This window comes from Cheilinus undulatus, linkage group 3, assembly GCF_018320785.1.
Source record: "Cheilinus undulatus linkage group 3, ASM1832078v1, whole genome shotgun sequence".
Classification (NCBI taxonomy): Eukaryota; Metazoa; Chordata; class Actinopteri; order Labriformes; family Labridae; genus Cheilinus; species Cheilinus undulatus.
The window spans coordinates 55,319,597-55,339,930 of record NC_054867.1 but is presented as its reverse complement, the minus strand read 5'-3'; the positions used below and the strand labels follow the sequence as shown (position 1 = coordinate 55,339,930).

The 20,334-nt window shown below is 39.2% G+C and overlaps 1 protein-coding gene across 8 annotated transcripts in view; it reads left to right on the top strand.

Moving 5' to 3' along the window:
- Positions 1-5,325: 5,325 nt before the first annotated feature.
- slmapa (sarcolemma associated protein a) overlaps positions 5,326-20,334 on the top strand; it is a 118,303-nt gene continuing 103,294 nt past the window's right edge. For all 8 annotated transcript variants that reach the window (XM_041783159.1, XM_041783156.1, XM_041783158.1 and 5 more), the window contains exon 1: positions 5,326-7,002. In XM_041783159.1, coding sequence (XP_041639093.1) covers positions 6,805-7,002 — 198 coding nt within the window. In that variant the 5' untranslated portion in view covers positions 5,326-6,804. The remainder of the gene's footprint in view (positions 7,003-20,334) is intronic.

Sequence of the window (20,334 nt, the reverse complement as noted above, 5' to 3'; positions counted from 1 at the left end):
TCATCCATCCATCCATCCATCCATCCATCCATCCATCATCCATCCATCCAGCCATCCATCATCCATCCATCCAGCCATCCATCATCCATCCATCCATCCATCCATCCATCCATCCATCCATCCATCATCCATCCATCCATCCATCCATCCATCCATCCATCATCCATCCATCCATCCATCCATCCATCCATCCATCCATCATCCATCCATCATCCATCCATCCATCCATCCATCCATCCATCATCCAACCATCATCCATCCATCCATCCATCCATCCATCCATTCATCATCCATCCATCATCCATCCATCCATCCATCATCCATCCATCATCCATCCATCCATCCATCCATCCATCCATCATCCATCCATCATCCATCCATCCATCCATCCATCCATCCATCATCCAACCATCATCCATCCATCCATCCATCCATCCATCCATCCATCATCCAACCATCATCCATCCATCCATCCATCCATCCATCTGTCCATCCATACATCAATACATCCATACATCCATCCAGTAGATCCAGACGTATATTTCTCTCCGGCGACATTTTCCACCTTCTCTTGGGGGATTCAAAGGCATTTCCAGGCCAAATGGACGCTAAAATCCCACCCCCAGCAAGCTCTGTGTCTACCCTGAGGTCTCCTCCCAGTTGAATGTGCCTTGTAGACCTCTACAGTGAGGCACCAATGGCATCAAGATCAAACACCTGATCCATCTCAGCCGGCTTCTCTTGATGTGAAGAGCAGCGGCTCTACTCCGAGCTTCCCCCCTGCATGTCTGAACTCCTGACCCCATCTCTAAGGCTGAGTCCAGACCCCAGTCCCTCCTGAGGCTGTTTATTCAGACTCAGCCTGAACAAACTACATGGAGCTTTAACTCTGTGGGACCACCACCTGCAGGGATGAAGCACAGGGTCAGATGCAGAGCAGGCTGGGTGGCAGGCGAAGATGGAGACCTGGACTTTCTGACCCTCAGTATAGCACATTGTTATTTTTAGGTTAAGATTTAAAAACCAAAGAAGGTGCAACAAGCATTTGATGAAATGTTCAAACAAAAATGTAAAAAAAAAAAAATCTTTAATTTGTGAGTTTAATCATCTTGAATGCAAACACCAATCACTGAACTTTGAATGAAAATGTGGAAGAAAACCATGGTTGAGCAGTTTGTTGGAACCTGGACTCTTGCTTCCAGCGAGAACTTTGATGAACACATGAAGGCAATCAGTGTCGGCTGTGCCGCACGACAAATGGGCAACACGGCAAAGCCAAACCTGGTGTTCAGCTTGGACGATTCAGCTGTGGTTACAATATAGTCCGAGACCACTTTCAAGACTGCCTGATTATTTAAAAACGATCTCTGAAATTAAAACACACCTTCAACCACGGTTTAGCTGCTTGTTGCTATAACTGCATGTGTTTCACCAGTGCTAATTTTGGCTGCTGTTTTTCATTTTAGTTTTTGTTTTAGTCTAAATGAAATGTCTTTTAGTTTTAGTCACATTTTAGTCATTTCTACCCTTTTAGTTTTAGTCGATGAAAACTCATAACATTTTAGTCTAGTTTTAGTCCATAAAAGTCCTCACATTTTGGTCTTCACTTTTAGTCCAAGCATTTATGCTCTTGCCTAAATCTGGTACCAAATCATGTTAATGTGTTCTCTGCCAAACCTGGGGTCCCTGCTTTCTACAGCTGAGAGGAAGAATAGATACAGATGTGTTGTTTCTGACAGACTTACCCATAGTGGAGAAATATCACAGATGTTGAATGTCTGACGAAAACTACATTACATTTTAGTCTAGTTTTAGTCCTTTTGACAAGAACTAAACTTAGTTTTTGTCAGTTTCAGTCATCACAGATCTATTTTTGCTAGTCTTAGTCTAGTTTTAGTCATGGAAAAAAGGCTGCCGATGAATAGTTTTAGTTAACGAAATGAACACTGTTCCACACACTTGAAGGTTGATTTATTCTCATGTTATTGCACCATGGTGAAGCAGAATTCCTCTCAGAGAATCTTAAAGTGTGAGCTCTTAAATGTAGGACTCTATATGACAGAAGATGCGTGTTTAAACGGGTGTAACTGGACACATGAGCTCTGAGTTATGAATGTGTTTGATTCAATGCTGACTGAAACGAGCAGCAGTGTAATGCGGTGTTATCTCCCTGTTCTTCTGTCCAGCATTGATTTGGTCTCAGCTGTCGGCTCACCAAACACAGCGGGGACTTTTCTGGATGCTCAAGCTGAATTTGATCTCCTCCCCACCCCTCTCCACCCCACCCTGCTGTCCTGGTCTGTAAATCAAATCGCACAGACAAAACTTCAGGATGTGATTGATTTTTATGTTATTGGTAAAAATATTGTTGGTGACACTGGGAAATGACACAGGTGGCTTTAGAACTGGGCGATATGGACCAAAAAAAAAAAAAAAAGAATAGTGATACATGATGAAAACATTGTTGTGAATAAATAACAAATGCTTGTCACTATACCACTGAAATCTTCATTATTGCCTCCACCGAGCAGGTTATGTGATCGGGTTTGTTTGTTTGTTTGTTTGTTAGCAACGTAACTCAAAAAGTCATGGATGGATTTTCAGGAAATTTTCGGGAAATGTCAGAAATAGCATAAGGAAGAACTGATTAGATTTTGGGACTGATCCGGATCACTGTCTGGATCCAGGAATTTTTTAAAGGATCCTTCACTATTGGGAGATAGGGCTAATGGCGGAGGTCTGCGCTCTCAGAGTGCTTTTCTAGTTTTAATAATGAAAAAGTACAGAAACTTGATGATCTTCAGCCAATATAAAGAGAGCAATGACTAAATTGCACAAGTATGTTGGCAACATTTGGACAAGTGGGTAGAATCATCAATGCTTGCTTGCTTCTTATTTAGTTCATATTTTTGATGTATTTTCTTTCTTAAAGGGCTGTCACAGGTAAAGCACTGATAAAGGCCCATAATGAATGCACTGTATATTTTTAAATCACATTAATTGCAGGTTTTAACAGTGATGTAAAATAATCCATCACAGCTTAATATGTCTCATTTCACTTTAAAATTCACAGACAGCTCAGTGGACGAGTCAAAGTCATCTGAACCTTATATTATCAAACTTTTGGTCTTATTGTCCCCTTATTTCCTGTGCAACCCATACTAAATTCATCTCACCATGGTAGTAGTAAAGTTCATGCCGCAATCTTCCTTTTATTCAAAATAAAAGCAGATCCACACAGAAAGACAAATACACCCAGTTTAAGACAAACATACTTAGTTTAACTAGAGAATTAGTGAGAGTAACTGAGACTGGAAAATGATACCTTTTATGATCCTTCCTCAAATTTATTTATTTTTTTAAATTATGGGGATTCATGATATCTTCTGCATAATAATGGAATCAGCAGATATTAGCTTAAAAAGTAATCACAAATCTTATCATATATGATAATGATATATTTAGAAATGTCATTATATTTGCCAAAAAAAAAAATCAATATTATGTTTCCCTAACTGTTATTTGGATGTTTAAATTAACCCTTTTGCCCTCCTCAAATTTACTACCATCTGACACCTTTGAGGCAAAAATGTACACATCAAAAAAAAAAAACTGCCATTAAATCAGCATACATCAATATTTTTTCTATTTTTTTTCAATAAATCTCTTTAACAACTTCAGATCTGCTCAGAACTACCAAACATTTAATAATTCTCAGAATTTTAACCCTTTTAATGCCAGTTTGATTATTTGAAATACAAAAAAACAAACAAAAAAACAAACAAACAAATAAACAAAAAAAACATATAATAAATAGTAGAAAGATGGGGCTTTGGGGGTGATAACAGTATTGGATGGGTCAAAGATTAGCAACAAAATTGATTTGATTGCATTAATATATATATATATATATATATATATATATATATATATATATATGTGTGTATGTATGTATATGTATATTGACCCCCCATTGACTTCCATTAAAACCAGTTTTTTTAATCTCACTGTCATTGCAGTATAAAATCATGCATTCTTTAATGTCAGCATTTCAATGTGAAGAAGTCTAGTGAAATTTGACATTTTTACCGTATTCCACCAGATTCAACCGTTTACTCATTTTAGGACCATGCACCAAATTCTTGTATTTTTGCCCGTTATATTATAGAGTTTTGTGTAAGTTTAAAAGAGTTAAAATCCTGAAAATTATTGAATGTTTGGTGGTTTTGAGCCGGTCTGAAGTTGTTAAAGAGATTTATGAAAAAAGTAGAAAAAAATATTGATGTATACTGATTTAATGGCAGTTTTTTGTATGCGTACATTTTTGCCTCGAAGGTGTCCAGAGGGTAGAAAATTCACTGAGAGAGTCTGAATGACATTTAAGAGTAAAACATGTTGGATTTCAAAAATTTAACTAGAAAGAAAAGTTCCTGTAAAAAATCATGCCACAAGCTGCAAAACTGACAAAATGATCACAAATTTGAAAAAAAAAAAAGTTGAGAAAAATGGCCAAAAGAAAATACCATTTAAAAGATTTATACTTCTGAAGAATGTGTTTGGAAATATCATCTCATGGGAAAAAATCCAATCCTGTGCTTCCTTAATTATTGTTCATGTCATTTCACATGTTTTTAATGCCCAGATAAAAATCAGGGAAGCACAATATTAATTATTTCCTATATCATGATATCTGTAAACTTTTTTTAAGGCTGTTAAATGGCATTATTGTAGAATTTCAAATATGTTTTTAACTTTGAGTTTACTGTTTAAAAGAGTGAATGAGTTTAGAAATATAATAATATGGGTAAAAATACATTGTACTTTCTCATTAGACTTGTGTATTGAAAATGCTCAATAAACGCACTTTTTAAAAGATATATTTATGAAAATAAGTTTTAGAATAAAAAATAGATAAAGTCCAATATTGTGCTTTTCTTCTTATTATTTCAACTTTAAAAATGTTTAAAATTCAATAAACATATTTTTCTTAAAAGAAAAAAAGTTATTTCTCTGAAACGAGTCCAGAAAAATGTTACGGGAAAAAATAATCTAATATTGTTTTGAAAGTAAAAAATGTTTGAAATTAGAAGAACATTCTGTTTCAAAGCGTTTTATTTTTGAAAACGTTTTTTGAAATATCACAATGGAGAACGAATCCAATTTCGCGCTTCACTAATCGTTTTGTGTATGTTAAAAATGTTTAAGACTCAAAGAAAATACTGTTTAAAATAGTTTTATGTCAGAATGGTGGGATTTACGAGTTTCCTTGTTAGGTGTAGAGCCCTTATGCCTCGGTCAGTGAACGCCCCACGCCTGTCTGCTCTCTAGTTACAGTATGGCGGACGGGACTTGCGGAGGAGGACAACTTCTTCTGGATTCCTTCCACAAAACTGTGGGGAGGCGACGGCTATAACTCTTAACCGTCACGGCAAGCACGACCTGGACTGATAAAGACGACGACCGCTGAAGTCGCGGCTCTAACGGAGAGTTTTCCCGGGAGATAATCGGGCTGGTGTGATGCGTGAGGAGCCGCAGTCAAGAAACTCCCCTGATTTTTCCGCGTCTGTTTCTGCTCTGACTGTCAGTTAGCCGGCTAGCTGCGCATGCTAACGCTCGCTTGCAGTGCTCTGTTGTAGCGAAAAGACGCGCTTAGCTTACCCCTTTTATTTGCTTCGGGAGACAGGGATGGCATTTCGCCTTCATTTGGTAAGCGAACTGGTTAAGTGGAATGGGGAAGAAACATTTCCAGACCCGGATGATAAGTTTGTCAACACTCATTAGCCTAGCCTAGCCTAGCCTGCTGGTACAACGCCAGAAAACGTTGGCCGAGAGTTAGCGCTTAGCCCGTGCAACTAGCGAGCTAGCCAATTAGCATTTTAGTTGCACAAGACGACCTGCTAATCCCTTGTTCATCCCGGTGGAGTGTTTTGGAGGCAATTCAGATCAGCAGAGAGACTTTCCAACATTTAATTTCCGTTAATGTCGAATCACTCAGGAGTGTTTCTGGTGTACAGTCTTGCTAGGTGTCGTTAGCGGTCTTATAGGTGTGCTCTGGAGGGAGTGGTAACGGTAAGCAGCTAGCCGAGGTTCCCTGTATCAGGGCAACAATGTCAGTCAGGCTATGACATTATGTAAATGACGAATATCTTTCAGATGAGGCATTACTGAACGCCAAACCAATCGGGGTGTTGGGCATTGGGGTGTGGGCTGCAGGACAAGACCTGACACAACTAGAAAAGGCGCAATAATTTGATTAACAGCTCCCTATTGATATCAAATGGTTTCCTAGATTGTCAACTAATTCGATAAGTAAGACCAATTATTGGCTTGAGCTCTGGCTATCTTTGGAGACTAAATATCTGCCTTGCCTGCTTCAGTGCTGAAGCAGTTTGATGGACGTGGGAGGCTGTTTGCCAGACTGTCAGTGCTATACTCAGTCATGTATGTCTTGACACATGGCTCCCTGGTCTGTACATAGTGCCTGCTGTCAGATTTAAGTGTCGTTATGTAGCTCTGGTGGACTGTCAGTGAAGGGAATGTCTTGTCTTTTTTATACCTGTTGGTTTGTTTTTTTATTTTCAAACACAGGAGAGTCTCTTTGAATCAAAGTGGGGAAGTGGTGCAGCCAGTGGACAATGTTCATCAGTTAGTGCCTAGAAGCTTTGAGGACTAACATTTCGGCCCATACGTTGGCCGGTTATATCTTAGATTATTCATTGGGGATAGCAACAGAAGACTGCCACTCTGGATCAAGAAAACCTGTCCCTCGTGTCTGGTTGGAGTAATACTCTAAAGCCAAAATCAATGCCTTCAGCGCTGGCCGTGTTCGCCTGCCGACCAAACTCGCACCCGTTCCAGGAGCGGCATGTATACCTGGATGAGCCGGTCAAGATCGGCAGGTCGGTGGCGCGGTGTCGCCCGGCACAGAACAACGCCACCTTCGACTGCAAGGTGCTGTCGAGGAATCATGCCTTGGTCTGGTTCGACCATAAGACCGGCAAGGTAAGAGCACGTGATCAAGTTTTCTGTTTTTCTCCTCAGGATTGATCGGGGCTACTCGATTATTGGGATCCAGATTATTGAACTCAATCACAAATAACTGGTTAAATTTGTCCCTTGTAACAAATTCTGCCAGTTATTTTGCATTCTTCTAGGCCTGACTCCTCAAAACTGGTTCCATTTTTTCAATCTTGTGCCCTGAATCCCCCACACCCTCACTTAAATTAAAGTGAGAGCCGTTCTGGTGGGAGGGGCAGAGCTCACACTGCTGTAAACCAGGGCTTCTCAACGTTGGGGGTCGCGAGACACTGAGAGGGGTCTCCAGATGCCTTAAAATAACTAAGAACATTATTTAATTGAACTGTTGCCACTTTACACCAATTGTGCTTAATTCTAACCCATTTTTATCACTTTTCCACACCAATTTTAACACATTTTTGCAACTTAAAACCCATTTTTTTGTCAATTTTAAACTCTTTCCACCACTTTTTTCTGCCTGTTTTTGCCACTTCTTAACCAAATCTTGCAACTCTCTGCCTATTGTTGGCTCTGTTGGCACATTATTGCCACTATTACCACTTTTTAGACCACATTTCTCAATTTAAAATGTCCATTGTTACCAGTTTCTGACTGTTTCTGCTTCAGCTAACCCTTTTTGCCAGTTTATATCAATTTTCATCCCATTTCACCAAATTTCCTCCTATTTTTGCCACTTAAACGCCATTTCAGCAACTTTTGAATCCCCTTTTACTGCTTATGTGCCCATTTTTGCCATGTTTTTTTTTGCCACTTTTATCTCATTTTTGTCATTTCTAACCCATTTGTGCTACTTTAAATAGGCAATTTCACCACCTTTCCCACCATTTCTTCCCATTATTAAGCAATTTTAGCCATGTTTTAACATATTTTAGTTCTGTTTTCAACAAAAGGATTTACATTTTTAAGAGGGCTACTTATTCCACAAATAAATGAAAAATTGTTTCTTTGTTAAGAGTGGTTATTATTCAGGTTAAATTTAAAATACCACAGCTTAACTTTACAGTGGACCAGGATTTTGCCGGTCCCCAGTTTGGCTGGGCCCCAGAAAACTCTCCTCTTTATGGACAGCCTTGTCTCCACATGACTATTCTTGAATGTGCATGGCTGTGTTCAGCCACCTTCAGGTACGGTGGGGGTCCCCGCTCTCTGGCGCCCCTGCTGTAAACGAAGGGAGGGTGTGCTCCCTCAACCACACATAACAAAACGAGCCAACACGGCATGCTGCACGGTAATCGTTTTATCTTCATTATCCTGTTGTCATGATCGTGGAAAGCTGATATCGGAATTGAAACAGAAACTTTAACATACAAACATTTCCTATTTTGATTTTGACTTTGGTCAGTATAGGTGCAGCGCATTATGGGAACACCACCAGCCGAAAACCTCATGGCCTCAACCTTCATGTTTAGTTTAAATCACCAGCAGTGCTGCCACAAACTCACACGCACCATTTTAACACCCTGGAGCAAGACTTTCTCTTGACTGTGAACTCTGATTCAGTTTAAGGTTGCATTCACATCATACATGTCCTAGCAGAACTTCCTGAAGGCATGTCCATGTCTTCACTTAGAGGGTAATCTCAACAGAGCACAGGAAATGTCCGAAAATCTCGTGGGATTATGGAAGACACAGGCACTGCTCCTTGTGCTAGATAAACTGACAAAATGCAGAAGATAGAGCCTGGATTGATTTTAGATTTATGACCAATGAAAATAGCCTAAACATGCATATGAAAGCCTTTCTTACATTGATAGCAATAGGAAACCCTGCTTGTAATTCTTAATTTCAAAGGGATAATGTATAATAGAAGATTATTGTCAGACTTAGGCTTTCTTAGGTTCTCTGTGTTCTAAGAACATTTATTTTCTGTCCTATTTTGGTTTGCACCGTCATTCATAAATCATGTTTTCTTCATCCTCACTGATGATGAGCTTAAAAACAACGTGACCATGTTTGGCAACATTAAGGAAAAGTCTAGGCTCAGCCTGCTCGTCCTCACTCTTGTGACGGTTAAACAAGCTGAAAATGAAATCAAAACATCAAACAGAAGCTTTGTTATCAATCATGGAAGATTGTGATTTATTATTATTTAAACTGAAAGTCTACTGACGATGAAAGTCATCATTCTCACTCTGCTGTATAATACAAGGACTACTTTTCTTGTTTTTGTCCTAATGTTCTCTTTCATGATTAATTACAGCAGCGATACTCAACGTGTGGCTCTGGAGCTCTTTTATGTCTTCATTTTAAATATTATTATTATGAAATGCTATTTGTTTCCAATTTCCCCCCATTTTTGCCACTCTTGACTGATTTTTACACATTTTAGTCACTTTTCAATCATGTTTTTGCCACTTTTGGACAATTTTTTGCCACCTGTAACTCTTTTTTTTTTTTTTTTGTAACTTCTCACCCATCCTTTTCCACTTTTTATCCCCATTTTTGCCCCTTTCACCTATTTTTGCTGCTTTTTGACCATTTTTGCCATCGTTAATTTATTTCTATTGCTACTTCAAGCTTTTTTGCCACTTTCACCACTTAGATTGTGGCTCTTGCAAAGGTATTTTTCAACCATTTGGCTCTTTGGTTGAGTAAACCTGATTTAAAGCAATGCCAAAAACATTTTTTCCTATTTCTTATATATTTTTAGAAGGATCTAAAAAACTGAACTAGAGTTTGAATGTGGTTAAAAATCTTCTGCATGGATCCTTGAAGTTTTTTCAGCTGAATCCTGGACTAAACAACAGTCTGAACAGATATTCATTTAGGAGTGTCCCTTGTTCAGTCAGACTTAAACCTGCTCAGAACAAGCAACCTATAATTTCTGTAAAATCCACAGATCTGAGACCTGAGGCAGACGGATCAAATCTGGACGTGGTAGCATCTGTTATTGTGCGGCTTCAGTGTGTCTGCAGCGTCTCTGTAGAACAGGTTGAACAGGCTGAGACAGCCACGGGATTACCCAGCTATGTAGCATGCAGGGACTTTAAAATACTGCCTGTGTGTCCACAGCATAAGCTATTTATAATGACACCAGTGGCGTCATCCTTTCCTCTCTCCAGGGATAAATGTGCTCACACATGGACTGACCAGCATGCAGGCACTGGCATGCACGGATTTATCTAAACTTCTGATTCAGACTTTTATTCTGAAATGGATTACATTAGGATCCTGCATGTATGCTGTATTATTACCAGAGTTTTTAATGAATCAGGAAGGGATTGTGCTGGTATTTTATGAGCAAATGAACTGTTCAGTTTGATTAACTCTTGCATGGCTGAATTCTCCTGATCATAAACGTGACCTCAAAAGTGTTTACTTAAAACGTATTAGTCTCTCTGTTGAGCAGAGTACAAGGGAATTTTCCTGTGTTTAAATAGTCTATAGCAGCTGTACTCAACCTTTTTCTACCCAAGAGCCACATTGTCTTAAAAATACTATTGCAGGAGCCACCAGGCATGTGATGATCAATCTATCCATAGTTGAAATGAAACAGTGAACTGGTGGATTGTTGTGTTGTCAAATGGGATGAAACAGGCCACATAAAAATGTCTGTATAGTGTCAGAAGAAAGGCTGTTTCACAGATAATAAGCATATGTCTTCATTTATGTCAGTTCTTTTAAGATATCGGACTGTGCCGACGCGGACGTCCTGTGCGCTCTTTTACGCACGTTAATCTGTCTGGGGCGCACCCAACGGTAACAACATACAAGTTTTCATTTGAATTTGGAAGTTAAAGTCTGTCTTCTTTGTGTGGACTTAGATTTATTGATATGACTTACTGCAATGAGTCTTTACTGCTGATAGTTTTCACATTTATAGAGGATTTTTTTATTTAAAGTAAGCCTTGAAAGAGCCGCAGCTGGTCACTAAAGAGCCACAATGTGGCTCAAGAGGTTGAGTATCACTGGTCTAAAGACTTGGACAATAACACTTTACAAAGTCTTACAATCACAGCAGTGTTTCCCAAAAATAAGTAGAATTTCCAACTGTTGACTTTTATTCCAAATTTCTCCATATGTAATCCTCATTGTGTGCACACAAGAAAATGAGGGAAACTGAGAGATCCATTGGTACACTGACTGAGAAGTTGAAACATATCAAATGTCTGGTAGTGTTGTAAGAGCGTCTTCAACATGCTGCTGCTGAAGATTGTCCAAAGAGAAGAAATTATCAAATAAAAACAACACTATGTAATGAGATGTGGCGAGCAAACCAGTGTTAATTTTGGCAGCTGTTTTTAATTTAGTCTTTGTCTTTAGATGAAATGTCTTTTAGTTTTAGTCACATTCTAGTCATTTCTACCCTTTTAGTTTTAGTCGATGAAAACTCATAACATTTTAGTCTAGTTTTAGTCCATAAAAGTCCTCACATTCTAGTCTTTACTTTTAGTCCAAGCATTTATGCTCTTGCCTAAATCTGGTACCAAATCATGGTAGTGTGTTCTCTGCCAAACCTGGGGTCCCTGCTTTCTACAGCTGAGAGGAAGAATAGATACAGATGTACTGTTTTTGACAGATTTACCCACAGTGGAGAAATATCCCAGATTTAAATGTCCGACAAAAACTACATTACATTTTAGTCTAGTTTTAGTCATCTTGATGGAAACTAAACTTAGTTTTTTGTCAGTTTTAGTCATCACAGATCTTTTTTTGTTAGTCTCAGTCTAGTTTTTGTCTGTGGATGAACATTTTTAGTCATAGTTTTAGTCGACGAAATTAACACTGGGGCTAACTGCTGTGGAAGGACGGATGGAAGCACCAGCTCCAGTTCTGTGGTTCTGTTGGAAACACTGCAACATTATGTTTAAGACAGATCTTTCAGCCCCTGAAAGATCATTAAATTTGGAAAAGGAGGAAAAGATGATGTTGTGGTTTTAAGAGTATCCTTTGGCTTTAAATGCCTGCTACTCTTAACCATCCCACAAACAATTTATGCTGGAACAGTTTGAGAATGACTTAAAGTTTGATCTGTTTTACAGAAATTTACTGTCATAATTAGTGGGTAATTAGACTAAGGGTTAAGGTTGGCAGAAGAGCTGCAAAAAAAAAAGACCAGATAAAGAGGGGAAAAGAGGTTAAAATTAGGGCTGCGACGATTAGTTGCCATAATCGTTTGTGCCGACTATAAAAATTAGTCGACAGGGAAATTCAAGCGTCGACTAATCGTATTATTGTTTTTGATATTGGTAAAATCGAATACCGGCTGGTAAAAACTCATCTGTATTTGCAGTTTACTCAAAGAAGAGAGCCAGCCTCACACCAGAACATGCTGACATGTTGTCCTGCACTGCAGTTTAAAGAAATTACAATCTGTTGTTCGGTCACTTGGGCTGGAAGTTTGATTTGTTGACATTAAGCTTTATTTGTACTTTTGGACTTTGGATGGGCTATTTGTGACCAAGCCAGATAAAGTTCCTGCAAGTCGGCATTCCGATGGTTGAGAAAAATGGATCGTTTCAGTGAGGAGATTGAGGGGAAAGCGAAACTGCTGGGTGATAATTGGCCACTCAGCCTGCCATTGTCCCCAGTTTCACCCATTGAGATGGACAATAACAAACACTGCATGGCTCAAACTCCAACCCCCGTCGGCACATAACTACGGCTGTTTCTAGTTATCACCTTTATCAACAAGCCTCAAGATGCACCCTGCAGCCCAGAAAAGTAGAAGAGACGATGAAGAAGCAGCAAGAATTATCAACAGACTTGGGAAAACTTCAGGATCACTCAACAGTGAAAGTTTGATGAAGGCGGATTTCCTGTGGGAATATTTTGATGAGCGTCAGCAGTTGATTCAGAAGCTTGATTTGGTTGGACTTTATGTAAATGTGGCTCTGTTGTTCACGCCTGTCACCCGGCCTGCCTGGAGGTAGGAAAAGTCCTGAAACTTCGAGCCTGGTTTTCTCAGAACAAACAGGAACTAGAAGTTAACATTGAAATGAGCATATCTTTGTAAAATATGCTCAGCTTAAGGTGTATGATACACCAGTAGAAAGCTCAAAAATGACCTCGGACGTTTTTACCAGCTTTGGTCACATTTGCTTTATTTATTTTTATGGGCATACCAGTCACTTTTAAAAAAACATCCTTTAGTTATTTGTAACCTGCAAGGCAGGTGAACTGCTACTATTGAAATTGCTACTATTTAAGTAAAATGGGGATCCAAATCAGTAGTGCACGATAACTATCGGGCCGATAGTTATCGGCCAATAACAGGAAATTATAACGTCATTCTTATCGGTCCGATATCATTACGACGAGCCCCGATAACATATATATTTCTGTCAGCAAGGCAGTGCTGGCATTTGTTTTCTTTGTCAGGAGAGTACACATGCCGAAACAGCAGGTGGTGCCGCAGTACACGACCTGCTGTTAAAACACCAAAGAAGAAGAGAAAGTAGCAGCCCCTGTGCTAAAATGCTAACAACACGGTGGCGTTATTCAGTATTTACGGGGAGGATAACACGACCATGTGTGTAGAATTTGCGCTGCAAAGGTCGCAAAGAATAGAAGAAGTCCTCGACAGATCTTATAAGTCACTTAAGAGTCATCATCCTAACAACGTTAAAACGATGCGGCAGCAGCCACAAGCCTCAGCCGCGAGCATTAGCAGGCATTGAAAACTGCAGAAAGCTTGCCAGAGCTAAAAGGCGCAACGCTATAATAACAAAATCAGTCTGACAGTCTCCTGATCCATCGCTACTTTCATAGACGTAGACCCGCCTGCTCTGTTTAATGTGGTTTCATTCAGTCTGATCCACGTTAGGAACAGAAGTTTAGCCACAGACCACGGTGGACTTTACATTCCTAACCTATCTCTGATATGACTGATGTCAGTGCATATTATTAATCTTTATGTAAAACATCAGCTCGCTTTAATTCTGGCTTAAGCAAAACAAACAAAATTGACAAAAATAGAAGAAAAGTTGCAAAATTGGATAAAAGTGGCTCAAAGGTGATCGAACATGCAGGATAAGTGGTTTAAAGGGGTTAAAGAATGGTTACACTTGGGTTAAAGAGGCAAAAAGGGGTTAAAATGATTTTATACTGGTGCTGAATCAGAATTGTGGAGAGCCCATTCTCTGGGACTTTCTGGGGCTCAGCCGACTCTGTCGTCAGGCCTGTCTCCTTGTGGCCTGCTGCGTTATAGATAACAGGGTTTGATCTCACTGGTAATGTATAAAAATGTCCTGCATTTTGAAAGAACATACAAATATGTTAACCAGACCAAAATATTTATACATTTTGTGTATTTGGAAGTCCGGCCCCCAGAGTCTCTGTCCAGACTAAATCTGGCCTTTTTGCAAATGTACTTGATGACCCCTGCACTGTAATTTGTCATGTCATATCACATTACTTTAATATTCAGGGTCAAAAACTCACTTTTGGTCTGTCTACAAATGATGAGTGCTGATTTTTGGATCCTGGTAGCATTCATGTAAAGATCAAGCTAACCTCGGTGCCCTATGACCCCTGAATTAAAGCTCAACAGCTCTGGTTTAAGGCTGGCTGGATGTTCCCCATTGTCTCCATACTGTCACTGAAGTAATATGTGGATGAAAATCCCTCAGTAGTAGTGATGCAGAGACTACTGCACACAGTACATGAATGTGTTAACATCTCATTTATGCATGCACAGTCATTTGTAACTACTTCTCCTTTTCCTCTAAAACCCAGTGTTGAAGACATCATGATATTTAAAATAATTTTATGGCATGAACTGCGTGCACAGGCTCCATGTTATGTTTTACTGACCTGCACCTGCAGTCATTCATGCACATGGGAACGACAAAACTACAACATGTGCAATCAAACAAGAAAATAAAGCAGAACATCTCCAGCTGTAACTTCTTGACTGCTTATTAGTAAAGAAAACTCACAACATGCTATTTTTCTAAGACCTCTCTAGAAGATAAACGTCTGATGAAAAGTGCTGCACCTGTGAAGAGAGCTCACACTGATCTGGTTCCTTTGCCAGTGAAATCTGTGCATCACCTGTGTCTCAACATGGCTACTGTCAAAGCTAATATGAAGCAGGCTTTAAATTATGAAAGGCAGGTTTTTAATGTGTGTCTTCCTGTTATCAGTGTCTGCGGTGCATATGGGATGTCTCTTTGAGGTCGTGCCACAGTGTGTGCTTTTTTAATTTGCTACATCTGCAGCGCTTGTATAACTGTGTGAGTCAAAGGCAGAACAAAATGGAGAGTTGTGTATAAAAAGGTTGCTGTAACACGACTTTATTTCTGAATCTAGAAAAAAGAGCTTATTGAAATGATACACACCTCTCTCTAACCAGATCTATTCATGCATCTTCGATGCAGATGAATCCATCTGTTGCATGAGATTGAGAGTTTCAAACCCTCAGCTGCACAAAGAGGCCTTTATTTCACCACGCTGATTGGGAATAAATCTAAACATCATTTGAAAAAGTAGATTAAGCATAAATAACAGCTTTGGATTACAGCTCTATTAGAGCTGATTAGTGAACATGCTGGACAGAAATATCTCTCCATGCTGCTGCTCTTGCACTGCACATTTAGACATCAAACTGTCAGCAAACAGGTGAAGAATCTGAGGTCTAAGAAGGAGGGTTAGTGCTGTCTAGTTGTCTGAAGATACAGAGAACCCCAGACTATTATAGATGTCTGACCTTCAGGTACCAAGCTGGGTTCACCGTAGTAAGTTTGTTCACACCTGCTGCCTCTTCTGCAAATAACAGTCCAGGCGTCATTCCCACAACTCTCTAGCGTACTGTGATTTACTTTTACTTGTTAGACACTTTCTGTCTAAAAGTGAGGAGTCCATTCAGTCTAATGAGGAACCCTCAAGATTTATTACCTCCGCTATGGAGGTTATGTGATCGGCAGGGTTTGTTTGTTAGCAACGTAACTCAAAAAGTTGTGGATGGATTTCGATGAAATTTTCAGGAAATGGCATAAGGAAGAACTGATTAGATTTTGGGAGTGATCTGGGTCACCCTCTGGATCCAGGAATGTTTTTAAAGGATTCTTCACTATTGGGAGGTAGGGCTAATGGCGAAGATCTGCGCTCTCAGACTGCTTTTCTAGTTTGCTAAATGGTACTTCACTATTTCCTTTAGATGCATGGTTGGGGCTAGGGCGGAACAATTTGGAAAAATAAATAATTTAATCGCAATTTTTTTATGCAGTATTGCAACTGTGATTTAATATGCAATTATTTCTAAAGTTCCTCATCTTATGTAATTTCCAACAAACACAAGCAATAAGTCATTCTATACCATAACCAACACAATATTAGGTTAATATTAGGAAAAATATTAGGTTTAAACTTAAAAGTGTGTTTTAAGAAAAACAGTTTGTTTCTTTTTTCATCCTCAAACCTTAAATTATGTTGTAAGGACTACATTTTTGGTTATGTTAAACATATTTAAACATAGGTATCGATATCGGTATTGGCTAAAATGAATCTATAAATATCGGCATATCGGATATCGGCAAAAAATGAATATCGTGTATCGCTAGAATTAAAAATGAGTAGTAAACAAATGAGAAAGCATCTCTTTTATGTTAATAAAGCCACAGAACTCCAGTAAATGCCCCAATGTGAGATATAAATACCCAAATATCCAACCATCATTCATCATTTTCTTCGAAAAGCATCTCAGAGCTCAAACTCAGCTCATTCTAATGTCTTAAAAAAATCTTTAGGTCGGGTGGAACTTTGATAACGCTGGTGTTTGGCCAGAGATGGGTATCTCCAAAATGACCACTTTTCAGGGAATGAAAAAAAAAATCTTTTGACATTTTAATTGCTTTAAAATTTGTTAAACCCACTGACAGATGTAAAGGGTGACCAATAGACTGATTTATAAAAACAAATTAAAATCATGAAAAATTAAGATACAAGGTTTTAGCCTGACGTCGGTGATAAAATAAATATATGCTCATTATCAGTGACAGATTGTTTCTTCTGACTCTATACAGACATTTAGATCCCATTAACCTCATAATTATCCACCAATCCACTGTTTAATTTCATTTCAACTACAGATTAACTGATCTATTATCTACCTTACATCCACGGTTTGGATTGTGGCTCTCGCTAAAGTATTTTTTCGACAGTGTGGCTCTTTGGTAGAATAAGGTTGAGTACCTCTGGTCTAGTGTGTGGCCGGCCTTAGCTTGTCGCTTATTCACCTCTGTTCATTTGCATTGCCAGTGGCTTCACCACGGAGAGCATGCTGGGATACCTAGCCACAAGCTAAGAAGCTAGTGATGTCTCTGACATTTTCCCCTCATTTTGCCATGAACAGGATTTTAAAGAAAATCATGTGAGACTATTTTTGCAGACAAACCTTGTGGGATATAGGTCAGATAAAAATGCCAGCCCAGTTCATGACACCAGTGACGGCACAGCTGGATGAATATAAGCAAGCCATGGCTTTAACTTACCAGCAGACCACAGATCATGTCATTTTACAGGACAGTAGGGCTGAACGATTTGCAAAAATAATCGAATTGCAATTTTTTCCTGCAATATTGCGGTTGTGATTTAAAACACGATTATTTAGGTTCCTCAATTTTTCTGTTGTTCAACAAACATGAGCAAGAAATCATTCTATATTACAACAAGTTCAATATTAGATAAGTTCAACTAGGGCTAAATTTAGAAAAAAAATCTTACTGCGATTTGGCTCACATAGCAAATTTGATATCAATAGCTTTATTGAAAGGGATAATCATTTCTCATATTCTTCTCATTTTGATGAAGAAAAATTAATGCATGGGCAAGAAAAGAAAGATTTTTGTAAAAAATAAACTAAAGATACTTGAAGGTTTGAATAATGTAAAAAAACAATGATAATGCGTGGCTCTTTTATGTATTAATTTTAAATATTATTCCCCCAGAAAACCTTAAAAAGGGACACTTTTTTTGCCCTTTTTCAACATTTTCCCCACTTTTCACCCATTTCATCTACCTTGCGCCACTAAATACTGCTTCTTTCCTCTTTTTTGCCCATTTTTGCCACTCTTGACTGCTTTTTGCCCATTTTAGTCATTTTTTCACTCCTTTTTTTGTCACTTTTGGACCACTTTATGCCAACTGGTAACTTGTTTTTTGGTCACTTTTCATCACTTCTCATCACTCACCACTTTTCCTCTGCATTTCCACCCTTTTTCACCCATTTTTCTTGCTTTTGGACCATTTTTGCCATCTTTAACTTATTGTTATTGCTACTTCAAGCTGTTTTTGCCACTTTTCACCTCGTAGATTGTGGCTCTTGCAAAATTATTTTTCAATAATTTGGCTCTTTGGTTGAGCAGGGTTGAGTAACACTGGTATAAAGCATAAAAAAAAAAAGATTGTATCAAACTGGTATTTTGACACCCAGGTTACAGAAATACTGCACTGTCTGTGATTTGAAAATTGCAGCATGCCATATTGCGATTTAATCTAATTTGCGATTAATTGCCCAGCCATACAGGGCAGTCCCCTTTTCTGACAGAAAACTACCAAATCTAATGGGATGAAGGCATCATGCATTAAGGATTACCACGTGGTATTCTGATAACCCAGCACAGATATTAATACAAGGTGTAAACGGGGCTTAAATGTCCCCTGATGGAGGATCACTGAAGTGCATCTTTGCTATCTTGCTGTTATCTTATGAAAAGCACAGTAAATTTCCTTATCTAATCATTTTTTGTCATAGACATCACAGAGAAATAATCCCATTGTGATTTTGTTCCCCTAAAATCGTGCATCCCTGATAAAATAGGAGTACTTTGGTTTAAAAGCTGCATGCAAGACATGAGACTTGAGGAAACTGTAGAAGGGCTGTGTCACATCAGAGTGGATGAAGCACATGGGCCTGGTTTGCCTTGCAGTCACCTCGTTACTGCAGGTTCCTCTTTATTGCAGTAAAACATCGTTGGTCACATGACCCGGCAGGTTAAGATAAAAAAAGGTCCGGCAGTTTCACTTTGCTGCGTTGTGTTGAGACAGAGTCTGATGCAAGCTTTTAGTTTCTACCTGCATTTGAGGAAGGGCTTAAAAAGAAGTAAGACTTAAATAATTCAAGCGTTGTAAATGTAATTTACTGCACATATTGATACTTGAGGGTTCTGCACTCAGCAGATCTGACCTCCATCTTGTCTGTGCACACCGGAGAAGGGCACGTGTTATTGGTTGTGTCCTGTGATTGATGAACCAATCAGGGAGCTCAGTGATCCAGCAGATTGCTTTATTATTGATGCTATCATTCCGTACATCAGAGAGGGTCCACTTCTACTGTACGATCCCTCCTCTCTGCTGAGCAGCAGACAGTAAAACCTGCTGTTTTAGATGAACCCAGCCCTCTTTTTTTACTTCTTAGACTTCAGCTGCTGGAAAAATCTGATGACTTCATGTCGTCTGTGTCTGCTCAGTTTTATTGTTCTGAACCAGACTGAATGTGATTAAAGCCTGAGACCTTTGGTTCTCCGATTAGATGATGTGTACTGTAGCCCATGTCTGCTGGTGTCCCGGCTTCCTGCTGGGGCCGTTGCCTTGACGATGACTACTGTGAAGGAAGGATGAACTAATCGACGTGAGCACAGCTGGTGGGATGGATGTCTAAAGGGCTCTTAAAGAAAAAGTGCGGTCTTATTTAAGCAGCAGCCATCATGGGAAGGTTTGGCCAGTCGCAGCTGCTCCTCTTTTAACCCTGGAGGTCCTGGAATCACACTTTGGTCACCACGTGTGCTAGAGGAGCTGAGATCCAGCCAATCCTGTGGACCGATGAGAGGGCTAATCTGAGAGCTGCTCAGACGGTCAGATGGGGTGTCAGTGCTTTGTCAATTACTGGACCTTAGCTCCTCTTCTGTGAATCCAACAGATCATAAACACATTTTACAGTTTGTTAGTTTAATACCACAGCAGCCCGGTGTCAGCTCTTTCTGACAGTGTTTATGACGGTTTTACCAGCCAGGCTTTTGAGCCAAAGTGCTGCAGATGTTGGAGCTCAGTTGTTCTTCACAGGATGACTTACTCAACATGATGACCAAAGTTCTCCACCTCTAACTCTCAGATGTTTATTTATGCTCAGCTGAAAAAGTGCCCAAAAATCAGTTCTCCAACAAGTGTTTGCTCAGAAACACAGAGGCCTGCTTTTTGGGAGATCTACTGAGCTTTTTTGAAACTAAAGCTACATTTGGTAAGTGTTTGTAGGAGATTAAAATCATCAGGAGATACTTGTGAGGCTTCAGATTTTGAGATGATCAACTTCAGAAATCTCTAGTAATGCCACGAGTGTGAGCTTTCTCAGATGAAAAT